At 45.6% G+C, this 16,861-nt stretch overlaps 1 protein-coding gene across 1 annotated transcript in view; it reads right to left on the reverse strand.

The window, feature by feature from the left end:
- The window catches only part of TGFBRAP1 (transforming growth factor beta receptor associated protein 1), an 86,157-nt gene that overhangs the window by 60,772 nt on the left and 8,524 nt on the right, over nt 1-16,861 (reverse strand). Inside the window, exon 2 of the mRNA XM_082247370.1 lies at nt 5,664-6,401. Within this exon, the coding sequence (XP_082103496.1) occupies nt 5,664-6,372 (709 nt within the window). The 5' untranslated portion in view covers nt 6,373-6,401. The remainder of the gene's footprint in view (nt 1-5,663; nt 6,402-16,861) is intronic.

Raw genomic sequence — 16,861 nt, forward strand, 5'->3', positions numbered from 1 at the left:
GGGACTTCGACATGGCGGCGGACAAATCTGACACTAAGTGACAATTTTTGGGGACCAGTGACATTAATACAGTAATCAGTGCTAAAAAATATGCACTGTTACTGTATAAATTACACTGGCAGGGAAGGGGTTAATACAGGGGGTGATCAAGGGGTTAAGCGTGAGCCTAATTGTGCTTACTAACTGTGGGGGGAGGGCTCTGTGAAAGACACACAGAGAACGGTGTTTCAGCTTAGCTTAGATACATAATCTCACTGTGTCTGACAGGAGAGCTGCCTGCTTTGTTTACATAGGCAGGTGGCTCTCCTGTCAGTTTCCCCGAAGATCGCCACCGGCCTCCCGCGGTCTGGCTCCCGCTGTGTCTAATAACAGTAGGAGTGCGCCTCCGGAGGTGTGCGCGTGACTGAGACTGCATGCACATCATCATGTAGATCGCATAGCCGAGCCGCCCTGCCGCCGTAAATCTGCGTGGGGCAAGTTTATCTTGGTCTCATCAGATCACAGGAAATGGTTCCAGTAATCCATGTCCTTAGTCTGCTTGTCTTTAGTGAACTGCGGGCTTTCTTGTGCATCATCTTTAGAAGAGGCTTCCTTCTGGGACGACAGCCATGCAGACCAATTTAATGCGGTGTGCGGCGTATGGTCTGAGCACTGACAGGCTGACCCCCCCATACCCTTCAACCTCTGCAGCAATGCTGGCAGCACTCATTTGTCTATTTCCCAAAGACAACCTCTGGATATGACACTGAGCATGTGCACTCAACTCCTTTGGTCAACCATGGCAAGGCCTGTTCTGAGTGGAACCTGTCCCGTTAAAGCGCTGTATGGTCTTGGCCATTGTGCTGCAGCTCAGTTTCAGGGTCTTGGCAATCTTCTTATTGCCTAGGCCATCTTTATGTAGAGCAACAATTATTTTTTTCTTTGTCATGAGGTGCCATGTTGAACTTCCAGTGACCAGTATGAGAGAGTGAGAGCGATAACACCAAATTTACCACACCTGCTCCCCATTTACAACAGTAACCTTGTAACACTAACGAGTCACATGACACCGGGGAGGGAAAATGGCTAATTGGGCCTAATTTGAACATTTTAACTTAGGGATGTACTTACTTTTGTTGCCAGTGGTTTAGACATTAATGGCTGTGTGTTGAGTTATTTTGAGGGGACAGCAAATTTACACTGTTATACAAGCTGTACACTCACTACTTTACATTGTAGCAGTGTCATTTCTTCAGTGTTGTCACATGAAAAGATTTATAATAAAATATTTACAGAAAAATGTGAGGGGTGTACTCACTTTTGTGACATACTGTGTATGTATACACACACACACACACACACACACACACACACACAGTATCTCACAAAAGTGATTTCAAATCACAGATTTTCAAATGATTGGCAAAGTATGGCTACAGCTGATCACAGTGTAAATAGGAAATGCCGGTTATCTGTGTTCCTCTACTCATGCTGACAGTGCGCGAGTAGAGGAGAGTCAATAAGCGGCTCTCCGAATCAGTGCAATAATGGTGCAGTCCCATCAGCGATGCCAATCAGTGCCCACCAGTGGTACCCTCCAGTGCCTTCTCATCAATGTGTATCAGTGCCGCCCATCAGTGCCCATTAGTGCTGCCTCGTCAGTGCACTGCAGTAAGGAATAAAAATTACATATTTACAAAATTTTGTAAAAGAATAACTTTTCTTTTTGTCTTTTTTTATTTGTTTAGCAAAAAATAAAAAACCTCAGTGGTGATAAAATACGACCAAAAGAAAGCTCTGTCTCAAAAAAAAATGATAAAAATGTTGTTTGGGTACAGCATTGCATGAACACGCAGTTGTCAAAGTGCGATTAAAGCTGAAAATTAGCCTGGGCGGGAAGGGGGTTAAAGTGCCTGGTATTAAAGTGGTTAAAGGAAATCTGTTATAAGGCAAAATGAAGGTAATGGACACAGTAGTGATGTAGCAGTCAATCTGAAGAACACAGTACCCAAGAAGGGGGCACACTAGGTGTTGGATATTTGTGTCTCTTGAACAGAGCAAAGACTGAAGATACCAGACAGGTAAGTAGGCCTTTTTTTGAGCCAGAACTGCATCCTGGCACCTCCCAACTTTGGTCCTGTACTTAGGGCACACTGTGATAGTTCACTTGCCACTGCTACTTGTAAACACAGAAATTGTCAGGAGAGGTCTTCCACGCTGTGCATTAGATGAGGTCATGTGAGCCACAGAGAAAGCGAGCAGTGGAGGACTTCTTCTGCGAGATTGTGTGTTTACAAGTGACAGTGGCTGCTCCTCCTTTGCCAAAACCCCTCTCCTACCCCACCCCACCCACTCTGTACTGCATGCACTTTTGGGCAGAGTGTATTTCTCTAAGTCAGAATGTAACTGTAAAGCAAGGATGGACCTTTTTGAGATCCTTTTGCGATCCAGTAAGCCAAAAAGCTTTCCGGGGCTTATTATGGAGGGGGGTTTAGGCGGCTGCTTCCCTTTCCCTCTGCAGCAGCCATAGCATCACAGCCTCTCATCCTCTGCAGCTTGCGTGGGAAGAGGGAAAGTCAAATATACATACACTTAAGCAGCGTTCTTAATATATTAATAAAATTCATCTATATAAATGCAGAGAGATTTTTTTATTCAATTTGAGAATACTTTATTAATATGATATTAAGAGCGCTGCTTATGTGTATATACTTGCTATATTGTGTCAGGATTACTTTGAACCTATTTTTATAAATAAAAGTTTGCTTTAGAGAAGCAGAATGGGCATGTTAGCAGCAGGGCTTTATTTTCATTTCCAATCATTTTTATTGAGTTTTTCTTTGAAAATCAAATCAAACATGGTCAAATGAAACAGAATGAGTCAAAGAGTACAACAATACAATTCACAAGAAAGAATATGTAGCACATGGAGCACATGAGAGGAAAATCATGTAAAGGCGTACACAGCAAAAATCAGTTTCAGAAGATAAACCATGAAAAACATACCCCACCCATAGTTTGCCACAAAGCTCAGAGCGCCCGGTCACCAACACGGCGATCTGCGCCCAGGCACCTCAGAAAGGTGCGTGCCCCCCCCCCACCTGACCTCAATCCCTTCAGGGCCATAGGGTAGAAGGGTGAACGCCACAGCCGGAGCTACTGCGGGGTCAGCGACCCCTGATCCCAACATGGCTAAAACACAAAGTCATAACAAATCTGGAAGAAGACAAAAAAGGGAAAAGTAAGAGCAGGCATGACTTTTTTTGGATTTAGTGTCTGGGGGGGTCTAAAAAGTGTACCTGTGAAGTTTCAGCTCTGTAGCATGTCCAGAACCAGAAAAAAAAAGAGCATTTTTCTTATAATTTTTATTAGAACAGGAATATGGCTTCTCTCCACCTGGCTGTTTCTCTTGCAGGCATTTATAGGGCATTTTTGGAGGCAGGCATGACTTTTTTTGGATTTAGTGTCTGGGGGGTCAAAAAAGTGTCCCTGTGAAGTTTCATCTCTATAGCATGTCCAGAACCAGAAAAAAAAAAAAAAAGCATTTTTCTTATAATTATTAATACAGCATTTTGGGTTCAGTGGGTTCAGTGTGGGTTCTGGACATGCTACAGAGCTGAAACTTCACAGGTACACTTTTTGACACCCCAGACACTAAATCCAAAAAAGTCATGCCTGCCTCCAGAGTCGCCAAAAAAATGCCCGATAAATGCCAGCAATAAAAAATGCAAGGTGTAGAGAAGCCGCCACACAGCTCCATTAATAATTATAAGAAAAAATGCTTTTTTTTCTGGTTCTGGACATGCTACAGAGCTGAAACTTCACAGGTACACTTTTTAGACCCCCCCCCCCCCCCCAGACACTAAATCCAAAAAAAGTCATGCCTGCCTCCAAAAATGCCCGATAAATGTCTGCAAGAAAAACGGCCAGGTGCAGAAAAGCCATATTCCTGTTCTAATAAAAATAAGAAAAATGCTCTTTTTTTCTGGTTCTGGACATGCTACAGAGCTGAAACTTCACAGGGACACTTTTTAGACCCCCCAGACACTAAATCCAAAAAAAGTCATGCCTGCATCCAAAAATGCCCGATAAATGTCTGCAAGAAAAACGGCCAGGTGCAGAAAAGCCATATTCCTGTTCTAATAAAAATAAGAAAAATGCTCTTTTTTTCTGGTTCTGGACATGCTACAGAGCTGAAACTTCACAGGGACACTTTTTAGACCCCCCAGACACTAAATCCAAAAAAAGTCATGCCTGCATCCAAAAATGCCCGATAAATGCCAGCAATAAAAAATGCAAGGTGTAGAGAAGCCGCCACACTGCTGTATTAATAATTATAAGAAAAATGATGAAGCCATATTCCTGTTCGAATAAAAATTATAAGAGAAATGCTCTTTTTTTTCTGGTTCTGGACATGCTACAGAGCTGAAACTTCACAGGTACACTTTTTAGACCCCCCAGACGCTAAATCCAAAAAAAGTCATGCCTGCCTCCAAAAATGCCCGATAAATGCCTGCAACAAAAACGCCCAGGTGGAGAGGAGCCCTATGCCTGTGCTACTAAAAATTATAAGAAAAATGCTCTTTTTTTCTTGTTCAGGACCATTTTTATGGAAAGTCGGATCACAAGTCGCTTCAATTAAGATAAGGAGGCGACTCCCATTGAAGTATATGGGACAAGTCGGATCACAAGTTGCCTCAAAGTAGTACAGGACCCTTTTCTGAAGTCGGAGCAACTTCAGTAGTGCCAATTAAGACGGCACTGATTGATTAACATTGCTTTTGTTATGTCAAGTGACTTGGGGCGACTTGAGGGCACACAAGTCGCGCCAGTGTGAATGGGCTCTAAGAGAGAGAAGAAGTAGAGATAGAAGAGATGGAAGTCCAGGAGTGAGCACCTCTATTCAAGCAGGGCTTATTTTAATAATATTTTAAAGTAGATGTAAATCCTAACAAATAAATTTAGTATACTAAAGAACTGTAGGTCATAACTTTTTTCTAGGGATGCATCGATATGTCAGCCACTGAAAATATGGATATCGGCACTTTGTAAATGATGGAATGCTGCGTGCCATTAACTACAATGCAAAATCACTCCCATTGACTTCAAAAGCAAAAATCGCATCCCATTAATGAACTGCATGGTCACCCTATACCAGAAGCATCTGTACAAAAGGCCTACATGGCACAGTAACTACGATTTTTTTTTTTGTTTTCATGAAAGCTTCAGATTTTATAAAATACCATAAAAATGTTGAAATTACATTAACAGGTAAAATATTTTATGACATGTTAGCTATTGAGCTTAAATCTATTTTAAGGAAATTTCTATCACCTTAACAACATCCCAGTAAAGTGGAAATTATTAAAAGGCAATAGGACATACTAAGGTCGATTTACTAAAACTGGAGAGTGCAAAATCTGGAGAGTGCAAAATCTGGTGCAGCTCTGCATAGAAACTAATCAGCTTCCAGTTTTATTTGTCAAAGCTTAATTGAACAAACTGAAGTTAGAAGCTGATTGGCTACCATGCACATATGCACTAGATTTTGCACTCTCTAGTTTTAGTAAATCAACCTCACCATTTTTCATTAACAAACAAAAAAATGTAAACTTGATATGCATGATCTGATAATGCAACTATTCATTTCAATCCAAAAAGAAATATCTATTTGGGGTACCCACCTAATCCTCCAGGTCCTGCCAACAGAAACTCCTGTCTGCTGATCCTTTTAATAATTGGCCTCTTCTGCTCGCTGGCATAAGGAAAAAGATCCTGGCAATGCCCTGTATTATAATTTAGGATGACATAACGACTGCTGAGCGCCAGGCACAGATAATATCCATCAGCAGCAAGAGAACATGGCTGTTCAGGTGTAGCCACTTCTCGAACTATCTGTACCCGTTCCTGTCCCACACTGAAGATCTGCACTGTGCGTCTCTTGGAGGAGATCAAGCAGACCTCTACACTGAACGGGTCTCCGCTTACTGGATTCTCATTTAGGGTGAAGCTGAGAACACCCCTGATCTTGGTCCCTGGTACTGGCTCCAGAGAGTCACTGCACAGCAAAAAAATCGTATTATCACACAGCACAAGTAATCGGCCAAGGGCAGAGGAGGCTCTCAATTCACATATTGGCTTCTTTACACCTAGCTGTCTCTGGTTTTGTCGGCTGGTAGTAAAGCTAGTGTTAGGATAATCTGACTGCTGACCCAGAGGAAGTCCAGCTGACTCTGTGCCATTTTCTTCCACCAGCAGAAGATGGTGAATGCAGCCATCACTGCTGCCAATGTACAGATCATGTCCAGAGCACTCCAAGCACTCAATCTGTATTCCAGCAGGGAGGTGATCCTTCCCAGATGCACACACCAATCTGAATGCCTGCACACTCATGGCCAAGGAGGGGAGAGCCCCAGGGCGTCCTGTAAAGTTAAAAGGAAACAATTAGAAACATCTCAATCTAATTTTCCATAGTCTTAAAATGTCATCTTCTTCATGGACTGGGCAAATGCAGTGTTTATGGAATCTTTGCAAAGCAGAGACAAGAAAAGAGAACAGAGGTAATACTTTAACATTTCAAAATTAATGTCTCACAACTTAGCAGTCACGTCTTTACCAGGACAGGACGCAGTGAAATAGGAACAAAAATACTTGGACTGCCCATACCTTATACAATATTCCTTTCGATTTACCAAACCATATACTATGGAGGTCAAACCTAAACACTTATTTGTATGCAATCAGGCAGCCCCTTGTACTACCTAGCTGAAGGTACATCTAACGTAAATTTAACAAGAAAACTGTATAATGTATGGCCAGCTTGAAGTGATTGTAATGTCACTTCTCCCCATAGATTGGGGCTGGCCAGCTTAGGGGGGGGGGGGTCATGTGACTGCACACCTGCAGTGTGACAAAAGGTATTTAGCCTTTTCATTTTTAAAAACAAATCCACTGTAGTAAATGACAGCATGCTCTGGAGGAGATACTTGTATAATAGCTGCATTATGCAGCTGAATAGCGGCAGGAAGGGCAGGCAGGAGAGCCACTCTCATGACGACAGTGAAGGAGGGGGAGGGACTCTCAGAGCACAGTAGCATATGACGGAGGCACATAAACAGACCATGGTAATCAGGGCTCAGCAGCCATGACTACCAAGGTAAGCAGAGGCAAAGGGATACAGGAACTGGCAGGATCAACCAGGTTCTTTACAAAATAGGAAGGGAAAAAATGACACAGCACAAGCAATGTGCTATACAGCATGCCCGCCGGATCTTAATTAAAATTGAGGGTTGCAACAAACAGGACTCAGAAGGCAAAAACTGACACATTTACTACTATATCCATAACTGAACAAAAGAGTTTTGGGCTCTAGATATAATTTCAAGTGCAAATAAATGAAGGCATTTAACAAAAGTCTGCAAGCAGGCAGGTTTTCAGAGGAAGAGACATGTAAAGTTCCTTCTGCAATAAAATACTCCTACCTGCCTGCTCGCATTCTTATGTGGCATGTAAACCAAGTTGGGCATGTGAAGCTCCACCTACATCGCTTACACAGTCTCCATGTGCCGTGATGAGTATGCACAGGAGATACGTCATCTCCACCAACCACTGGGCTTACCAGCAACCCGGGCAGAAGATGCTGGCAAGGGTGAGGGACCGGGACCGTTAAAGAGGTGGTAAGTTTAGTACCGCTTTAAAGCAGAAGTAAACCCATCGATTTAACTGTTTCAAAAAACACTTAGGGTCCCTTCACACAAGCTTTCTGCCCGGTGGGCTTAGTTTTGCTCAGCGGGGATTGATCCGCCGATCCCCACTGCGCAGGCGGATGACAGATCCGTCTCTACTTACTTTGCAGAGACAAACCTGTCAGATCCCCACTCTCCTCTATGGTAGATCGGATCGGATAGCAGCGGGTGTCAACGGAGATGTCACCACCACATTCGCTGCTCCATAAGGATAAATGGAGCATCCGATCAGGTCCGCCTGAAAAAGTGACAGGCGGACATGATCGGAAAGCCGTGTGAAAAGGAGCCTTACATTCCCGGCATGCGGGGAATGCTAACTGTCACATTGGATATGGTCTCAACAAAACTGTCAAACCATCCAAGTAACTGACCCAGAACAGAGATCAGGAATTATGATTTTTCTCTTAAGGGGCAGGGAATGTGTGAATTCAGCTTTAAGGTCAGACTCTCAAAATCACAGTGCATTAACATACTTGAAAACCATTTTTTGGGTTGCCTTTCAATATAAATGGCACTCCAACGCACCTATAACCACAAATTCCAAATAAGTTGGGTTGCTGTGAATAATTGCTACATATAACTAGAATGTGATGATTTGCAAATCTCATAAACCTATATCTTATTCACAATAGAAAATAGAAAACATATCAAATGCTGAAAATTAAAATATGTACCATTTTAAGAAAACAAAGGGATTTTTGACTTACAATAAAATCTAATCTTCATAACCATTGGGTTATACTGCCCCCTATAGGAGTAGCACACTAGGCAGAAAAAAAAAAGTCTGGCTTCGCCTCTGGGCAGTCCCAGGGGGTATACACCCTCTCTCTGCTATAGGTAATCCGTTTTGTTACAAGCAGTGTTAGAAGAATTACAACTCCACAGAGGTGTGGGTGCTGTGTCCGTCGAGGAACATCAGAGAAAGGGATTTTACGGTAAGTCAAAAATCCCATTTTCTCTTTCGTTCACTGACAGACACAGCTACTGATCTTGTTAACCATTGGGATGTCCCAAATCAGTGTTAAACAAGAGGGGTGGGAACAGCAAAAAATTCCCAAGGCTAAAACAGTAGCCAACCAGGTAACAGGAGCTTAACCAAAACAACCTGGGACCACCTGAAAAAAAAAACAATACACCCTCAAAGTGGACCAGGTCCTCTAAACAGCAGCCTGCAAAACCTTGCAGCCAACAGAAGCATCCACAGATGCCAACACATCCACTTTACAGAACTTTGTACAAGTGTGCACTGACAACCAGGTGGCCACCTTGCAAACCTGCATCACCAGTGCGCCTTGACAGGAAAAGGAGGAAACTGACCCCTGATAATAATAAGCCTGAATCACGGTCTGTCTGATCCATCTGGAAATGGACACAGAGGAAGCGGACAACCCTTTCTGAGACCAATCCGTAAGCACAAATAGGGAGTCTGACTTCCTAAGACTCTGTAGCTGCCAGGCACACCCTAATTGCCTAAACCACATCCAAGGCATGCAAGGCAATATTCTTGTTTTGGTCTGGGACACAGGGAAGGCAACACAATGTCTTCATTCAAAAAGGAATCAGAGACAACCTTTGGAAGGAACGGACAGGGGCGAAGAACCACTTTATCTCTGTGTATAACCAAGTAAGGTGAACGAAAGGATAACTCCACCAGTTCCGACACCCTGTGCGCAGAGGTGATAAGCCACCAAAAAAGCCACCTTCTGAGACAGCGTAAGCAAGGGAATCTCCTGAAGATTCTCAAAGGGAGGCTTCTGGAGGACCGAAAGCACCAAATTGGGGCCCCAAGGTGGCTGTGGCCAAGGGTCATTGGAAGAAGACTGCCAAAGCCAACACCTGGCCCTTGATGGTACTCAAGGCCAATTTCTGTTCAACCACCCGTTGAAGGAAGGTCAAGATCCAAGCAACCGAGAAAGAGCAAGGATGAACCCCAAGAGACTCACAACATGCAATGTACGTCTTCCACATACGATGGTAGATCTTCCTAGAAGTAGATTTCCTAGCTTTTAACAGCATTAGAATCACTGATTCAGAAAAACCCCTATCCTTCAGCACCTGGCTTTGAACAGCCAAGCCGTCAAAGCCAGCGACTATAAAGCAGGATTGAAGAATGGCCCTTGGGACAGCAGATTCTCCCTGAGAGGAAGCTTCCAAGGAACGTCAGCAACCAGCCGCACCAGATTGGCGTACCAGGCCTGGCGAGGCCAGCCCAGGACCCCCAAGATGACTGGAATCCCTTCTGCCTCGATCTTGAGTAGAAGTTTTGACAGAAGCTGGAGAGGAGGGAAGGCGAAAATCAGACGATACTGACTCCAAGGGGCCACCAGCGCATCTGTGGCATCTGCCAGAGGATCCTGTGACTGGGCCACAAACTTCTGCACCTTTCTGTTGAGCCGAGACGCCAACAGATCCACCTCGGGGTGCCCCACCAGAGACACAACTGATGAAACACCCCTGAATGAAGAGACCATTCCCCTTGGTCAAACACCTGCCGACTGAGGTAATCTGCCTGCCAGTTTTCCACTCCGGGAAGGTGTGGGTGGAAAGGGCTGAAACGAAAAGTTCTGCCCACCTGAAAATGCAGGCTACCTCCAGAGCCGCTAGGACACTTCTTGCGCCCCCTTGGTGATTGACATAAGCCACAGCCGTGACATTGTCTGATAGAATGCGCACTGGGCATCCTTAGAGACGATCCGTGGTGACCATCGTCCAATACAAGGGGAGGAAGGATTTACCCTGCCGGAGGACAAAACCATCAGAGCTGGGACCCTTTTGTACCCTGGCTCAGCTGAATTTGGTTGTCCAGAGACTGCGGATTCTTGTCCAATTTGATAAGAATCTCCCCTGCAGGGAGCTCATATGGAACTGTGCAACAGGACAGCATCAAAGGTTGACACCATCAGGCCCAGCACATGTACGTCCGGAGGGATGACCATCTGCTGGACAGCAGGAGGTGTATTGCAGCCTGCAGTTTCTGGAGTTTGTCCAGAGGAAGGAGTACCCTGGCTAAGGCCAAATCCAGAGTCAGGCCCAGATAGTCTAGCTTCGTGGAAGGACCAAGGCAGACTTCTGAAGATTCTTCTTCAGGGTCCGTATGATGATTTACATGTTTTCCACCAGCGCAGTAGGAGAGGAGAGGATTGCTCGCAGAAGAAGGTAGTCCAGGACAGCGAACCCCCGCTGATGTAACAATGCTAGCACCGGGGCCAACACTTTTGTGAAGACCTGAGGAGCGTAGGCGAGACCAAAGGGTAACGCCACAAACGGATAATGCTCCTCTCCCACGGCAAAGCGGATGAAGCACTGGTGACTGACACATATTGGAATGTGAGGGTAATCGTCTTTGATGTGGATGGAGGCAAGAAAATCCCCCTGATGCAGGGAAGCCACCATCGCGCGAATGGACTTCATTCTGAACTTCTGCACTCGCACAAAGCAGTTCAGCACATTGTGGTCCAGAATTGGACGCATCTTGCCTTCCTTCCTTCCTAGGGACTGTAAACAGGTTTGAGTAAAACCCCTGAAAACGTTTTGAAGTCGGAAACGGGAAAATCACCATTCAAAGTAAAAAAAGTCTTGCACTGCGCCCCAAAAAGAGCCTGTAAGCAGACCGGGGGGAAGGAAGAACCTTTCTGGAGGGTAAGAACAAAACGATCTTGTAGCCAGACCATATGACCATGTGGACCCACTTGTCTTGTATCTGGGAAGTCCACGGTCCGGGAACCAACGAAAACGCCCCACCCCTGATACGGGTGAGGGCGCAACTTCATGCTGAAGGCGTCCTCTCTGCGGGTCTGGTGAAGCCTGCTCTTGACTTGCCAGACAAAGTTAGCTTAAATCCTCCGAAGGGCTTCGATCTCTTGTCAGTCGATCCTGAGGGAAGAAAAAACTTCTTATGAGCCGAGAAGGAGGGCCCCTGTCTACAACGAAGGTCCTTGCCCTTAGTAGCCTGCGGAGGAAAGGTACTCTTCCCCCCCTGTGAGACCTTTAATAATGTCATCCAGGGAAGCACCAAACAGGCAATCTCCTTGAAAGGGAAGATAGTCAAGGCCTTTTTTAGAAGTCTGGTCTGCAGACCAGAATTTGAGCCAAAAGACACGCCGAAGGACCACTCCCGAATCAGAGAGCCGAGCCACTAGGGGAGCCGCATGCAAAGAGGCATCACAGATTAACTGCAGCCCCTGGACCAGCTGGTCTGCCAGCTCAGCAAAGGTAGGGGGGAGCTGCTCCCCCTCCAGGTCACGGCGCAAAAGCTTAGCCCATTCGGTCAGAGTTTGTGACACCAGGGCAATTGTGAATATTGGCCTCAGTGCCGAACTAACCAGGGTGGACATATTGTGGGCCACAGCCTCCGCCTCACTATCTAAGGATCCAGGGCACGTGGTCGCAGACCCAGCAGGGCGACCCACGTCTGCGGCAGCCGAATCAGATTCAGGATCTGATGAGACAGATGAGGCAGGAGGCGCTTTTTGCCAGCCCATCGCCCAAAAGCCATCTCCACCCAGGACACAAGGGACTCCAGGACTGCCTTCAGTGCATCGATGGATGGTGGGGACCCGGAGGGCCCCGCAGCCTCAGAGAGAGGATCAGGTGGGGAGATGTGCTCCAAAGACTCCATGAGTCACCAGGGGGGACCCCACAAAAAAAAGTTTAACACACTAAGGGACAACCCCCACCGCTCTGGCAGCACCACCTGGTTGCCAGTCACAGAGCACCAATCAATCCTCAGCAGAGAGGGAGAGGACCCCTCCAGACTCATCACCCCACAGAAACCAGGCATCACAGCCACCAGGAGAATCTGCACTGCACAAGCGGAGATCAGGAAATGAAAAGGATTCAGAGGTCAGCACCAGGGGATGAGGAGGGGCTCCCACCGCCAAAAAAGCCGCCCAGAAAGCTCCACAGACATGACTGCGCAGTTTTTGCTATGGCAAAACACAGCAAAATGGCCGCCGGACTACATAAACATGGCCCTGTGCATTGCAGCACAAGGCTACAACAAAATGGAGGCACCGCACGGCACCATGAGGCTCTCAGGAGGGATCCCTAGGCCTCAAGAACAGGCCCAGGAAGGGCAGGGGCCCCCACCAAGTACAGCTCCCCCCCGCACAGCTGATTGCTGGTGGCACATTCCCCCGCCCCCACCCCAGGAGGTGGACCAGACAACCCAAACAGCCCCAGCATAAGTGGGGGGGGGGGGGGGAGGATGGGGGGATAGGTGAGGGGGGTGCCTGACAGGAAGAAGGGGAACCCAGGGGTTCCCCCGGGGTCCAACCATCCCATGGAGGGGCCCACGTCCACCACAAAACCCTTCACGGGAAGAGGGGAGACAGCTACTCACCATACCAGGAACCAGATGGGCAACCCCTCCAGACAGAACCCCTCACCATCGAAATGGGGGGCTGTCGGCCAGGAGGAATGCTGTGACTTGGTCCGAGAATCGTATGTGACCTCGCAAAGTGTTTAATTCGCAGGCCAGCCTCCATCTGGTGGGGCCATGTCGCGGCTGACCTAGCGCTGACCAGACTAAGGTGACCACTGGATCTAGATAATCCAGCCCCGTCGCCCAGTCCGGCAGTTAAATGTAGATCTGTCAGAAAAAAAAAATAAGGGGAAAAAAATCTAAAAAGAATAAATTTGCCAGGACCAGAGATTCCAGCAAGGAACTATGTCCTTACTTCTGACTAGGCAGAAAAAAACTGGGTACCTATAGCAGTATAACCCAATGGTTAAGAAGATCAGGAGCTGTGTCCATCAATGAACGAACGAGAAAAGGTAATTTTGAAATTGATGGCAGTAACACGTTTCCTAAAGTTGGGACAGGACCACGTTGGTACATTACTACAGTAGTGTAGCATCCCCTCCTCTTTTAACTACATATCTGGGAATTGAGGAGACCAGTTGCTGCAGTTTTAGGGGAGGTATGTTGTCCCATTCTTACCTGATAAAGGATTCTAACTGCTCAACTGTCCTGGGTCGTATTTTTCGATTCAAGATGCGCCAAATATTTTCAATTGGTGAAAGATCTGGACTGCAGGCAGGCCAGTTAAGCACTCAGAATCTTCTACTACAAAGTCATGTTATCGGAGATGTAGCATGCAGTTTAGAATTGACCTGCTGTAAATGCAAGGCCTTCCCTAAAAAAACGTAGTCAGGATAAGAGCATATGCTACTCTAAAACCTGAATATATCCTTCAGCATTGATGGCGCCTTTCCAGATGTGCAAGCTGTCCATTCCATACTCAAAAATGCACCCCCATACCATCAGAGATGCAAGCTTTTGAACTGAGCACTGATAAGCCGGAAGGTCCCTCTCTTTAGTCTGGAGGACGCAGCGCCTGTCTTTGACCCAGAAAAGACGGCAGCGTTTCTGAATCATGTTCAGATATGGCTTCTTTGCATGATAGTGCTCTACATTGCATTTTTGGATGGCATGGCAAACTGTGTTCACAGGCAGTAATTTTTGGAAGTATTCCTGAGCCCATGCAGTGATGTCCATCACAGAATCATGTCTGTTTTTAATGCAGTGCCACCTGAGGGCCCAAAGATCACAGGCATCCAATATTGGGTTTTGGGCTTGTCATTTAACCACAGAGATTTCACTACATTCTTTTGATATAATGTACTGTAGATGATGATATACACTTACCACCCACCTATTATTACTTATTAGATACACCTTGCTAGTACCGAGTTGGACCCCCTTTTCCCTTCAGAACTGCATTATTTGTGGCATAGATTAAACAAGCTGTTAAAAACATTCCTCAGAGATTTTGGTCCAGAATGACATGATAGCATCACAGTTGCTGCAAATTTGTCAGCTGCCCATCCATGATGCAAATCTCCTGTTCCACCACATCCCAAAGGTGCTCTATTGGATTAGGATCTGGTGACTGTAGAGGCCATTGGAGTACAGTGAACTAATTGTTATGTTTAAGAAAGCAGTGGTGAGATGATTTGAGCTTTGTGACATGGTGCATTATCCTGCTGGAGGGAGCCATCAGAAGCTGGGTACACTGTAGTCATAAAGTGATGGACATGGTCAGCAACAATACTTAGCCACGCTGTGGGGCATTAAATGATGCTCAATCGGGACCAAGGGGCCCAAAGTGTGCCAAGAAAATATCCCCCACACCATTACACCACCCTGAACCATTGATACAAGGCAGAAGGGATCCATGCTTTCATTCATGTTGTTTACGCCAAATTCTGACCCTACCATATGAATGTCACAGCTGAAATCAAGAGTCATCAGACCAGGCAACATTTTTCCAATCTGCTACTGACCAATTTTGTGAGCCTGTGCGAATTTTAGCCTCAGTTTCCTGTTCTTACCTGACAGGAGTGGCACCCAGTGTGGTCTTCTGCTGCTGTAGCCCATCTGCTTCAAGGTTCAATGTGTTGTGCATTTAGAGATGATATTCTGCATACCTTGGTAACAAGTGGTTGAGTTACTGTTACCTTTCTAATTCTATCATCTCGAGCCAGTCTGCCCATTCTCCTCTGACCTCTTACATCAACAACGCATTTGCATCCACACAGCTGCCCCTCACTAGATATGTTCTCTTTTTCAGACCATGCTCTGTAAACCCTAGAGATGGTTGTGCGTGAAAATCCCAGCAGATCAGCAGTTTTTGAAATACTCAGACCAGCCCGCCTGACACCAACAACCATGTCACATTCAAAGTCACCTAAATCCCCTTTCTTCCCCATTTTGATGCTTGGTTTGAACTTCAGCAAGTCGTCTTCACTATGCCTAGATGCCTAAATGCATTTAGTTTCTGCCATGTTGGCTTACTAGCAATTGGTGTTACCAAGCAATTGAAAAGGTGTGTCTAATAAAGTGGCCAGTGAGTGTATTTAAAGTCTTCGCAATTTCATGTAGAGGAACATTATTGTGAAATTGCGCAACAATTTTTAGACGTGGATTTTCAGATTGGGGAACCTCTTTCCATCTTTACTTCTGAGACATTTAGACTCAGGCTTTATGTACACTTGGCCGTCATTTACCGCAGCAAAACAAGACAAAAATTGCTGCAGGATCTTGCCACGTTTTGTGTCAAAGCGTTTTGTGTCAAAACTGAATGCGATTCTTCCTTGTTCAGAAGAGGGAGGTTGAACCTCACCTAACCACGGCAGCTCCTAAACTCTGCTAAAAGCCTGTGTATATTGACACATAGGCTTTTATAGAGTTGAGTTTAGGAGCTTTGGCCCCGGCTTTGTACATGAAGCCTAAGATGCCCTTTTTATACCCAATCATGATACTGGCCTGTTGCCAGTTAACCTAATTAGTTGCAAAATTATCTTCGGGCTCTTTCACACGGGCTTTCCGTATGTCTGCAAATCATCCTATTTTTTTTGCGGATGATTTGCGGACATAATGTAAGTCTATGGCATTGCGGATGTCAGCGGAATACCATCCGCTGACATCCGATTTTCCTCCTTTCAGTTCTGTTCCGTTTTTTGGAACGGAACAGAACCCTATTTTTCCTCCATTCAAAAAACGTAAAGGAAGGAAAATTGGATGTCAGCGGTGTCATCCGCTGACATCCGCAATCCCCATAGACTTACATTAGGTCCGTATATCATCCGGAAACGGATGGGATGATATGCGGACCTACGGAGCGGATGACAGAAATGTCATCCGCTCCGTGAAAAAAAAAAAAAAAAAAGGACCGCAGCGGAGCTCTCACACGGAAAGCCCGTGTGAAAGAGCCCTTCCAGTTCTTCCTGGTTAGTACCACTTACTTTGTCAGCTTTTTGTTGCCGTCCCAACTTTTTTAAGACGTGTTGCTGCCATGAATTTAAAATGACCCTACTTTTTTCTTAAAATGGTGCATTTTCTCCGTTTAATCATTTGATATGTTTTTTTTATTTTCTATTGTAAATAAGACATGGGTTTACAAGATTTGCAAATGATTGCGATCTGTTTTTGTAGATTTTACAGTGTCCAAACTTTTTTGGAATCGGGGTTGTATGCTGCACTGCACCATAACACACAGTAAAGCATTACCTTGTGTAAAGGTGCACTGTCTTGCTAAAAGTAGTACATAAAGTGCATTTTGGATTAGGAATTAGGAGGCCCATTCAAATGAACTGGCTACCTCAACACAATGCTCATTAATGTGGGTACATTA

The sequence above is a fragment of the Pelophylax lessonae genome (genome assembly GCF_965119305.1).
Source record: "Pelophylax lessonae genome assembly, chromosome: 2".
In the NCBI taxonomy this organism is placed as follows: Eukaryota; Metazoa; Chordata; class Amphibia; order Anura; family Ranidae; genus Pelophylax; species Pelophylax lessonae.